The sequence below is a fragment of the Fimicolochytrium jonesii genome (genome assembly GCF_025526975.1).
Source record: "Fimicolochytrium jonesii strain JEL569 chromosome Unknown EV422scaffold_10, whole genome shotgun sequence".
In the NCBI taxonomy this organism is placed as follows: domain Eukaryota; kingdom Fungi; phylum Chytridiomycota; class Chytridiomycetes; order Spizellomycetales; family Powellomycetaceae; genus Fimicolochytrium; species Fimicolochytrium jonesii.
The window spans coordinates 172,119-183,871 of record NW_026515677.1 but is presented as its reverse complement, the minus strand read 5'-3'; the positions used below and the strand labels follow the sequence as shown (position 1 = coordinate 183,871).

Genomic DNA, 11,753 nt, shown 5'->3' with positions numbered 1-11,753 from the left:
CAATCCCCGAGCTATCGGTGACAAAAGCGAAACTAATGAGCGAGCAGCTGCCACCATCCATGGCCACCGGATCAGGCAAACGTGCGCCGCTACGGAAGCCGCCTATCAGAATCGTCATAAGTCGGACTGCTGCAAATATTGACGACGTCGACGAGACAACCTCATTGCAAGATACCCCGCGCGCACACACGACTGCACCTAGAGGAAAGGACCTGTTTTCGGACTCATTCGCGACTGCGGCGGAGACGTCGCGCGCGGAACTGCCCGTGGCGTCCCCGCCGCCGCCAATCGCAGACGAACCGTCGTCACTGTCCTTATCGACCCCGACAACAGGTGCAAAGCGACAGCAATTCCGCAAATTTCTCAAACCCCGTCCCAAAAAAACAGAACGCCCTACTACCCCATCCGTACAAATCAATGGCGACGCCATCCCCTCCAATGTCATCGAAGACATCCCGCCCTCCGAGCCCACCACCCCCACCACCAGCACCCATCCCACCCCGCACCCTTCAGACTACCCCGACCTCGGCCTCCCCCGCGTCCGCCGCCGCTCCCACGTCTACTCCCAACGCCGCTCCATCAGCCACACCAACGCGGTCGCCGACAACACCCCCCTCGACATCGACGCACTCGCCGGCGACTCGGACGAAAGCGACTCGGGCAAAAACTTGGTGCCTTTCGAAATCGCTAAACTGCATTTCGACCCACTCTCCCCACACCTCGATATCTCGTCCCGCAATTTATCCCATTTTCCAGCTTTACCGGCGCAATTCAATGGATTGGTGGAGTTGCATTTGGTGAATAATTGGATCACGGCGATCCCCGGGAGTATTCTGGGCCGGTTGGAGCGGCTGCAGGTGCTGGATCTGAGTCAGAATTTGTTGGCGCAGTTGCCGGCGGAGATTGGAGGGCTGAGGGAGCTGAGGGAGGTTTATGTGAGGGAGAATAGATTGGTTGGTTTGCCCGTGGAACTGGCGGATGCCGGGAGATTGAGGGTTTGTGATTTTGGGAGGAATCGGATTACTGACATTGGTAATGTTTGCTACCCTCTTCATTCATTACAAGGGAAGACGGGGGAAACTGACGCTAACATTCCTTGATTCCCCCCCACAGCACCCGAACTCTTCGCCCACATGCCCCACCTAACAACCCTCGACCTCTCCCACAACTGCCTCCGCATCCTCCCTTCTTCCATCGGCGTCCTCCGCTCCTCCCTACACACCCTCTACGTGCAAGGAAACCCCTTCGACACCTCCTTTGCGCAGATCGTTGCCCCGCTGCTGGCCGTCACGCAGGCCAGTGGGGAGGTTCATCCGGTTTCAAACGCGGGTGTGGGGGTTAGCACCCCGCCGAGTGTGGCCAGCTCGATTCATCTCGACGACAGTCCACTTCCCGACGACTTACCGCCCGTTGACGACCCACCCCCAACTCCCACATCATCCACCGCAAGCCACCCAAAACGCCGCATCCAATCCCTCCCCTCAGACGGCTGGCGCTCCGATCACCTCCTCAAACTCGAGAAGATGATCGGCGGCACCACCACCTCCCCCATCTACAACAACGACACGCCCCTCGGCAGCGTCCGGAGCGTTCAGTCCCGGACCTCTGCGCGGCATTCGATCGCGGGGGACGCGTTCCCGTGGGCGCCTACTGCCGAATCTGTGATATCCAACCCGACGCCGAATAGCAGTTTCCGGAGTAGGAATAGTGAGAGTAGTCGTCGGAGGGGAATTGTGGGGTTGTTTGGGGGTGGGAATGGGGATGCGGCCAGTGGGAGTGGGGTGGTGCAGCAGGAGAGGAGGAGTTCGGTGGGGGCTATGGATCGGCCGCCGTCGGTTGTGGATGGGGGTGGGGAGAAGTTGGCGGTGGCGGATGCGGCGGCGGGGAAGGGGAGGTTGTTTGGGATTGGGAAGCGGAAGTCGGTGTTGGTTAGGAAATCTGGTAGGTTTGGTTTTCTCTTTTGCAGATGCTGTGGTTGTGTTGCTCATCATTCCGTTGAACATCGAATATGATATGGTTTGGAACAGCCCCGCCCGGAAGCCTATCCTTCTCCACCCCAGACCTCCCAACAACCCCCTCCAAATCCCCCGACTACGGCCCCCGCCGCTCCTCCCTCGACCCCTCATCCGCCCTCGACGACCCGCGACCCTCCTCCCGCCCCACAAGCAGCAGCACCACCCGCACCCGCCGCTTCTCCAACCTCTTCTCATCGCCAAAGCAATCCCCGCCGACGAAAACATCCCCGGACACCGCAACGCAATACCGAAATGCTCTCCTCCAACTCCTCAACCACCTCCGCGACGCACACACCCTCGACCCCCGCACCTCCGCCGCCGCCGCCTCCCTGCTCTCCCCCTCCCCCTCCGCCTCTCTCCCGGACACGGAATCGGACCCTAAACACTTATCGAAGAAACAGACCCCCGAACGCCGCCGCAAAGTCGCGATGGAGGTCCTGACCACGGAACGCACGTATGTGAGCCAGTTGGAGGCCCTGAGGGAGGTGTATATTGTGCCGATGGAGGAAGGGGGGGTGTTGAGTGCGCAGGAGATGAATGGGATTTTTGCGAATTTGGGGAGTTTGTTGCTTTTCCATCGCGAGTGAGTATAAGGGGAAGGGGGTTTTTGGTGGCGGGGTTATGGGCAGTTTTGCTGATGTTTGTTTGTAGTCATCTGCTGCCGGATTTGGAACGGGCGTGCAGCGCGGAGGACCAGCCGCTGGGGTCGGTGTTTCTGCCGAGTGCGCCGTTTTTGCGCATGTACTCGGTAAGTAGATCTGGACCCAAGGGGGATGATTCCACTTTTTTCGCAATGCCCCCACCTGCCATCAATGGTTCTGATCCATTTTCCCGGTGCTTCCCAGACGTACTACAACAACTTCGACTCCGCCAACCGCCTCGTCTCCCAAATCGACTCCCCCTCCTCCGCCTCCACCTCCGCAGCCCCACCACCCTCCTCCAACTCCACCACCGCCCTCCCCACAACCGACGGCAGCAGCAAATCCACAAAGAAAGCGCTCAACAAACGCCTCAAAGAGTTCGTGCAAGAAGCCAAACAGAACCCCCGCCACACCCAGAACAGCCTCCAATCGTTCCTGATTTTGCCCGTGCAGCGGTTACCGCGGTACAAACTCCTGATCGACGAACTGTTCGAATGCACACCCCCCACACATACCGATTACGCCTCGCTCAAACGCGCGCGGGAAGAGATCCGCCTCCGAGTCGCCGAATGCAACGACAAAAAACGCGAATGGGAGGCCCGCGAACAGGGCCTCAACGTCCTCTCCCGCGTCCGTGTCCGCCCGTGGTCCGCGGGTGTGGACGCCTTCGCCCACGTTCGCCCCGGGCGACGGTTCGTGCGGCAGGGGATGGTCAGGGTGTTGAAGAGCGTGGAGTTTGTCGGGGCGGCGACGGGTCATATGCGCGTGGACGCGTTGCAGGCTTGTGGGGGGAAGAAGGAGCGGTTTAGGCAGGGGGTTGCGGGGCATTTGATCGAGACGCGTTTTGGAGTTAAAGACGGAGAGGAGACGGCTGGTGGGAGTGATGCGTTGGGGAGGCTACGGTTGAATGGGGTGGGCGGGAAGACGTTTTCGTTTTTCTTGTTTACGGATGTGTTGTGTTGGTGTCGGCCTAAGGCGGGGAGTGAGGGGGAGCATGATTTGGTGCTGGGGATTGGGATCACGCCGGGGGATGAGGAGTGCGTTGAGCTTGTTGAGTTGGATGGTGGCGGTGAGGAGGGTGGGAAGGAGAAGGAGAAGGGAAAGCGGGAGGCGGTTGTTAGGGTGCATGATCGGGAAAGCGTGATTTACTTGCGTGGGCCGTTGGAGGAGATGCAGAGTTGGAGGGATAGTTGTCTCCATGGGATTTGAAGTGTTCGGGACTTTTTTTGGGATTGTGGACATGTAGTTTGGTGCGTCTTCTCATCTGTGCATTTGTGTGTATTTACTATGAAAATGTATGAAGTGTGCCACATGCTTAGGAAGTGGTCGCTTTCGTTGGTCAGGTGCTGTCCCTGCAGGGGCAAGTCCGTGTGGCATACGCCGAGTGGGTATCAATGCTTCTCTATCCATTACGTATTCGCCTTAGGCCATCTCTTTCAGCCGCACGACTTCATCGGCAATGTACTCGGCGGCCTCGACATGACTCTGCGAAGCACCCATGCGCACGGCGCCTCTCCGATGACTTTCTACCTGCTTTGCGACTGGGCCGCCTTGTACCTAGAGTAGACAAATATCAGCATGTTCAGCGAATCCCAGATACCAGAGCTTGAAGAGTACGGCGCAATGTAAAGGATCCGGCCATACCTTCAAAGCCCCAACCATAACCAACTCCGTCTCCTCCAACCCCAACACGCCCGTATCCGCCAAAATCTTCCCATACGCATCCGTCACAATCACCGACAGCAGCCGCGGATGCAGCGACCCCAGTATATCTGTCAACCGCTGCGCCGTCCGCCCATACACCTCATTGAACAGCACCTGGCCCCTTTCCGCCCGTTGCTGCTCTGTGGACCCGGTTTGGTCTTCGGGGAGGGGTTCGTCGAACGTGGCGGCTGAGGAAGGCCAGCGGGCGATGGCGCCGGAGCGGAGTTCGGAGAGGCCGTTGATGGTCTGTGCGCATTGACTGTGAGCAGGGTAGTCCGTCCTTTTCTGGGGCGCCTATTCCCCTAGCTAGGCGGCTGGCTGTACCTTGGGCATCCCAGCAACGGTGTAACTCTGCAAACGTGAAACGTGTAAAGCGACTATCTACCGCAGATCAGGAATTTTCTTCCTTCCCACCCACCTTGTAAACCGCCTCCCTCCCCTTCCTCAAACACACCGCACGTTCCTTCTCGTCCACCGCAATCTCCGCCAACGCGTCGAGAGCTGGTGCAAATGCGGTGGGAATATTCGCACTAGACAGACTTGCGCACTGGAAATTACAAAACTCGTGAGTCTGGGTACATTCCCCAGTAGAAGCAAACAAGCGGCGAATACAAACCAGTACAGCATATCTGCAACCAAGCGAAAGCACAGCGGTCCGTTCGCTGACGCACAGGGCATGGATATGAGCCTTAGCGGAGTCTTGGGCTGCGGGGGTGTCGAGGGGCATTTTTGGCAGGAGGCCTCTTGTGTGGACTAGTCTTCTGCACGACAGCATCTATGTGTCTCTATAGTATAGCTGGGATGTGTATGCCCCGAGATGTTGGGCTGGGGAATAGGTCTGGGGAAGCGATGTTGCCCAGGGGTCTCTTCGCGAACGCTTTTGCAACCGACGAGGATATTGTACAGTACGCGTGGACTTTGGACATCCAGGACTTAGGAGGGAGCGGGAGGCTTGCGACCACTGCAAACAAGCGACGTACAGTATATGCGCACACTTCCAGCCAACCACCTACACTTATGTGAAGCAGCATCGTCACTTCTTCCAAGAACCGGTGGGTTACACGTCTCGAATGGATGCACTCTTATGGCCCGTTGAGACGAAAGAAGTCAGATCCAGTTTGCGGGTGATGGAGGTGTTTTTGTTGGGCGCTACGTAGGTGCCTAGGGCCGATCTGAAGGCGCCTAGAGTCTTCAATGTGCTTTTGGCGTACTCGGCGATGCGGCCTTGGCCGTTACCGGAGATGCCCGATCTGTAGAAGAGTTGAAATCCACCAGACTGCGTTGCTAGGAACCGAGGGTAGGTCACAGCGCTCTCCAGCGCCGTGCCGTTGAACGTCCTCTCAACCGCGGAAAACCGGGCAGACGTCCACGGCTTCGTTTGTCCAGGGGGATTCGCCAGCCCGATGTCGTTTCTGATATAGAGAATCTGTGTTGCTGTGAATACGGTTCAGCTGCCAAAGCGGTGGTGGCAACAGCGATCCCAATCGCGATGAGGGTCCTGAACATGTTCAGCGGAGTCGAAGGGGCAACGAGATCATCCACAGACCGTCCATCGGGCCTTTCCATAGCCCTGGAGAACCTCTAGAGAATAGGTGGCGCCCTACATGCTGCACTGATCGTCTGTGTACTGGTATCGTTCGAAAATACAGTGGTGAAGAACGATGCCCCTTTCCCTCGCGGCGTCCATTGACAGTTTGGGTGAGGATTTCGACAGTTTTGCCCAGCTTCCAGTGCATACGGTACATTCCCATCAGGGCAAGGACGTTCGTATGCATCGCTGGATGTCCGTATGAATCTCCTCAGCTAAAGGCTGACTCCCTTTTCAGGATAGTTCTGCCTGCTGAAGATCCTCAAATTCACGAGGGTCAGATCAATATCTAGAGGGCCGTTGTAAAGCCAGAAACAGTGCATTGCCGCCCTGTTATTCTACCACCACCGTCCTTGCAACGGATGGGCGAGAGGTGTCGGGAGTCTCTTATACACTGGTATGCGAGAGCCTCTGCTTATGCCCTCCGCCTCACGCGCCATCCGAAGACTGACAGAAGTACTTGGTCATCACTACGGCTGCATTCGGCCCCCAAGTCGCCCCTACACCTGTACTGGTGTACAAAGTGCCAGTCATTCTCGCATTTCAAGTACCATTGGCGTTGCGGCCAGCCTCCTATATACATGAACGTCTGATCTCAAGTTTACAAAGATACTACGCCCGGTGGGATGCTCAGATAGCCGCACTAAGCTTTGAAGAGAGAGTCCACACTAGCTATCTTATATCCCTTCTCCAAAGCAAGCGAAATAGCAGCGTTGTATGCATGCGGCATGGGTTCCCCCGGTCCCTTAGAATCCTGCGGGAGCACATACACCAAATCGTTGATCGGGGCCGGCACGGGCTCCGGCTGCGGTCGCAAGCCAAACCCGAAAATATAATGTCGAACCCCGCTACTCTTCTTGTGGTTGAAAGGGGGGAGGGCCTCAAAGGACGAGACGGCGGATTTATCAGCCGGAGTGGCCGCGACAAAACGGGCTTGCAAGCCCAGGCCCCAACAAGCCTCGGTGATGTTCTCCCTCAGCACCTTTGCGCCGTCGTCGTCCAGACCCAGGATCATAACGTCCTTGGGAAGTTTGGGGTTGGTGGCGATGGCGCGGAGGAGAGCGAGGATGTGTGACACGGAGGAGGTTTCGGAGAAAACGAGACATGCCACGGGTGGGTAGAGTTTCTTCTCGATCTCGGCTCGCATACGCGCCCCGGCTATGGCGCCGGCTGCTGCCATGATTTTTGGGGTGATTTGAGGGAGGATGTGGCAACGAGATCCTTATTCTGGTCCGATCTTCAATATTGATGTTCGTCTCTTCGCTTGTGTTTGCGGGGTTCTATTTACCTCCAACCACTACGATAAAAGATAGGGTGTATATCGTGGAACAGTGACTGGCGAAGCGACCGATTGCTGGACGATTTACTGAGTGAGTGTCGGAGTTGAGGTTGTTGCCGCGATGGAGAGCCTAAAGCACTTGGTGGTCTGAGCCGGATTACAGCGTACAGGACGGGAACAACGTATATGTATGTAGCAGGAGGCCGGAAGACTCTCTGTCTCGTTATGTACGGTCCTAGTCGAATACCGATGTCCGTCCAGATATCGATATCATATAGGCCTACAGTACTAGTAGGATGTTCTGTCCACCCACGAACGACAACAACGTCATCTCCGCCGCTGCGCCCGCCGCCCGTTCGATTTTACTAACTGCGCTTACGTGACCATTACATAGATACACCCGCCTTCCCTTTGGTGAACACTGCCAGCGATCGTTATCATAAGGAGTTATCAGAACTGTGTCACTGCAGGCCTGGCCTCAGATATGCGTCTGGTGGTGGAAGATTCCCCGAAAGTCCTGGATGACATGGAAGTGTTGGATCGATCTAGACGCGTTGACTTCGGGGAAAGACCTGACGCGTTTGGGAAGTGTTATGGGCGTTTCCAGATCCACCGCTCGTTTTTTCTCGCAAACCAGTGCTGCCGCCTAAAACCTCAATCATTAGTTGCTACATGTACATCCGGAAAGGGACTGCTCTGTCCCACTAGGACGCACGATCCTATCCCATCGATAGACTTTACACTCCTCTCATCACATGCCTCAAGATGCCTCTCCAACAACCATCCACCACCAACGCACCCGTCCCCCGTAGAAAGAAGAAGATAGACGCCGAGCCACCTTTACCCAAGCCGTCCACTCAGAAACAACAACCGGCATCTCGAGGTCGCTTACCCACCCAAACATCGACATCAACGCGCAACAAACCGTCCATCGCGAAAGAAGACGCGCTGGCGCACAGGACGCGCGATCTGATGCAGACTGTTACGACTATTTCGAGGGAGCTGGAGAGGTTGGAGTTGGGAGAGGGGGGGAGGGATGGTGCTGCGGGGGCGGTGGTGGGGCCGGTGGCGTCGGACTCGGGAGCGGGAGCTCCGGTGCCGGTAGACACGACATCCATAGAATCTCAGATTCGAAGCAGCGATATCATAGACGCTGCCCATGAAGGCGAGACAAAAGAGGCTCCTCGGACATCAGAAACAACCAGACCGGCGGGTCTACCCTCCGGCAACCCGACACCGCATGTACGCAACATCTCGTCGATCTTCGTGCGTGATCAGCCGGGGCATTCGGTGTTTGATTTTGATTTGCGGCCTGCTGAAGAGGCGGGCGGTCCTCGGAAGGATATGATGACCAGGCCAAGAGGGGTTGGTGCAAGCGGTGCGGATGCAGTAGAGGATAAGCATGGAAAGGATGCGGCGGATGAACCGATCGAGGCTGCATTACCAATGGTCGAGGCGCCCCCATCCAATTCCGTGAAAGATCCGCGGAACGACCCCCTTCCGGCTCTCCAACCACAATCCATTGACACATCCCAAGCGGTCTCCCTATCTCAATCGCAACCCTTACCGCAACACCGAACGCCGATACCAGAACAACAAAAACCGCCCGCCCTTCCCGCGCACGCCATTCCTCTTCCAGATCCGCAAACCTCCACCACAAATCTACAACGCGACCTCGCCGAAACAAAACACCAAATTCATCTCATGCAACAACTCCAATCACACCAACTGGGAGAGATCGACAATAACGCCGTCGCGTACCTCAGCAGACAAATTGGGCGGCTTGAGGCGGAGAATCGGAGGTTGGTTGATGAAAATCGGGTCGTCGGGTCGGTAAACGCCAAACACGCACCGGTTACTACAGACGATGTTCCGGCGAGGGCACTAGCGGAACAACATCATCAACAACCATGCACACACTGCACGACTTTACAGCAAGACATCCACCGTCTCCGAATGCAGGAATCACGTACCCAGCTCGAACTCCGATCGTTGTTGGAGCAGAACGCGTTCTTGAGGGACCAGCACCGTCGCGATAAGACGGAGTCCCGCCCCATGTATCCCGATAAGGAAAACGACCTGCCACCGCCTTCCACCCCGTTGCAGAACGCCAGAAGTGGGGAAATGCTCAAAGACCTCTTGGCCTTGATCGACATCCAATCCACCCATTTCCGTCATTGCGTAGCCACGTACCGCGCCGCCTCCCCAAAACCAACCCATCTTACAACCCCTCTAACAATAGCCGACCGCATCCACCGCCTGCTAACCATCCTACGCGACATCTCCATCACCATCGCGTCCCAGTCCGACGCGGGGGAGTTGATCGGTGCGTGTAGGGAGGTGGTGCAGATGCTTGCGATTGCTGGGGAGATGTACTTTGCGGGGTTTGAGGAGGGGGAGGCGGGGAGGGCGGACGTGGTGGAGATGGAACAAAGGGTGGGGGAGTGGGAGGGGAGGTATGAGAGGGATGTGGAGGCGGTGAGAAGGGAGAATGGTGGGTTGAGGGAGCGGGTAGAGGATGTGAAGAGGGAGAATGAGGGGTTGAAGCGTAAAGTGGAAGGATTGAAAAAAGAGGTGGAAGAGTTACGGGACTATGGACAGAGGCAGACTGTGTCGTCCCCGATCCCGCGTTTCGCGCCCCACGACATCACCTCCGACTCCGCCAGACTCATCGCCACCCTAAGCCAGGAACTCACCCACCTCCGCACAACCCTCGCCGCCAGCACCGCCGCACACGCCGCTCAGACACATACGCTGGAATCCCACACCAGGAGTCTGGAACACACCCTTGAAGGGTATACACGCGAAAAAGCGGAACTCGCCGCTCAGATACATACGCTGGAATCCCACACCAGGAGTCTAGAACAGACCGTCGAAGGGTCTAGACGCGAGAAAGCGGACCTGAGCGAAGCGTTGGATCGTGCGAATCGGAGTGTGAGGACCCACGACGCGGACGCCGACCATGACCGCATACAACTCCGTGCCCAGATCCACGCGCTCGAAACGACCCTCTCCCACACGCACCAAACCCACACAGAGCGGATCAGCGCGCTTACAGCCGAGATGGAGCGATTGCGCACCGAGGCGAAAGAAGCGGTGTTTGGCGAGGCGAGCGAGTTGGTTGCGCAGGTGGAGGGCATGGTGAGGGCGCAGATGGGCGTGTTGGAGACGTGGGCGGGGAGGGAGGAGGTGGGATTGGAGGAGGTTGTGAGGGAGGGGAGGGAGATGGGGAAGTTGGTTGGGGGATTGACGGGGGTTGTTGAAGGTAGGCTGAACCAAACATACACTTCTCTGGTGTTGTTGATATGGATGACATGACGCTGATATCGATTTGTTCTGTGATTGATGTAGAACATATAAAGGCCCTCCAACAAACCCACGCCGAAAACGCCGCGCTAAAATCAACCCTCCACAAGACCCAGCAACGCCTCACATCCCACGAAAACGCCTGGACCACCAAACTCACACATCTCCAATCACATCTGACCATCCTCCAGACCGAGCACGCCGAGCTCGAGTCCCTGTTGGTCGATTACGAGAAACAGTGGGAGGGTGTGTGTGCCGTCGGGAACGTGTTGGATATTCCCGGCGATATGATTCGGCCGGGGTCACCTACAAAACAGGCACACGACCACCCGTACCCCTTCCTCACGACGTACACAACGGCATTCAGCGCCCTGACATCCACAACGCAACACCTGCGCACGCTTCAATCCAAACTACACGACAGCAGCGATCGGATACAGGGGTTAGAGGCGCGGGTGGCGGGCGATAGGGAGCGGATTGAGGCGTTGCAGGGGGTTGCGGATGGGCAGATGGGGAGGATTGAGAGTATGGAGAGGGAGTTGCGGGGGGAGAAGGAGGGGAGGAGGGCGGCGGAGGGGAGGGTGGGGAGGATTGTGGAGGGGTGGAGGAGGCTTTGGGGCCCGGTTGCGGTAGGGATTGTGGGAGGGGGGGAGGAGGATGATGTGTGACCGCTGAGAGGATGTGATGTGGTGAGGGGACTTTTGGGACGAGACGTTTTTGGTCTGGGGTTGGGTGATGTCGTGTGGAATAGAAAAGAATCTGTAGATTCTGCGAGTATGTGTACATGTACATACTTTAAAATGCAATTTCACTGTTAATGTACACCTGCCGAAAGGTCCTTCCGCCCACCGTCTTTTTCTCAAGTGCACGGTACAAACTGCTGCATTTCCCCCAACGCGTCCAGCACGCGGCTTATGTCAGCATTGATTCGAGAGTTACCCAACGCAGCCCGCAACAATCTGATTTTAGGAGAGATTCTGTGTGCACTGAACTCTGTTATTCCACATTATGGGAGTCCCCGTTAGTACCTTTTGAGGTCACAGAAATGTTCCGCCCCCACCTCACGTCCCTTCCTGTGATCCCAAAGCGTGGGATTTCCTGCCTGTAGGCACTGCCTTGCCCCTCCGATGTCATCTCAAGCATGGTACGATGCTCCTTTGATCTCCTGCAGCAGATGTACACCTATTTCCCTTTCAATCGCGTGCATGAGACGTAGTAGA

General features: G+C 56.9%; 4 protein-coding genes across 4 annotated transcripts; 2 read left to right on the top strand and 2 right to left on the bottom strand.

Moving 5' to 3' along the window:
- Nucleotides 1-719: 719 nt before the first annotated feature.
- EV422DRAFT_495801 (uncharacterized protein) lies at nt 720-1,100 on the top strand (the record flags this gene model as incomplete). The annotated part of the gene is made up of 1 exon (XM_053067828.1): nt 720-1,100. A coding segment is annotated over one exon (381 nt), but the record flags the coding sequence as incomplete, so codon positions are not given.
- Nucleotides 1,101-3,914: 2,814 nt separating this feature from the next.
- EV422DRAFT_527593 (uncharacterized protein) lies at nt 3,915-5,283 on the bottom strand. Its single transcript, XM_053070222.1, has 5 exons — nt 4,977-5,283; nt 4,779-4,907; nt 4,685-4,711; nt 4,301-4,606; nt 3,915-4,213 (listed from the first exon to the last, which is right to left on the bottom strand). Exons 1-5 carry the CDS (start codon nt 5,133-5,135, stop codon nt 4,079-4,081), a joined length of 756 nt encoding a protein of 251 aa, XP_052925867.1. The 5' UTR covers nt 5,136-5,283; the 3' UTR covers nt 3,915-4,078.
- Nucleotides 5,284-5,417: 134 nt separating this feature from the next.
- Nucleotides 5,418-7,128, bottom strand: EV422DRAFT_567042 (uncharacterized protein; the record flags this gene model as incomplete). The annotated part of the gene is made up of 2 exons (XM_053072494.1): nt 5,418-5,772; nt 6,719-7,128. 2 exons carry the CDS (start codon nt 7,126-7,128, stop codon nt 5,418-5,420), a joined length of 765 nt encoding a protein of 254 aa, XP_052925866.1.
- An 864-nt stretch (nt 7,129-7,992) lies between these two features.
- Nucleotides 7,993-11,201, top strand: EV422DRAFT_506004 (uncharacterized protein; the record flags this gene model as incomplete). Its single annotated transcript, XM_053068530.1, has 2 exons — nt 7,993-10,492; nt 10,579-11,201. 2 exons carry the CDS (start codon nt 7,993-7,995, stop codon nt 11,199-11,201), a joined length of 3,123 nt encoding a protein of 1,040 aa, XP_052925865.1.
- Nucleotides 11,202-11,753: the final 552 nt, after the last annotated feature.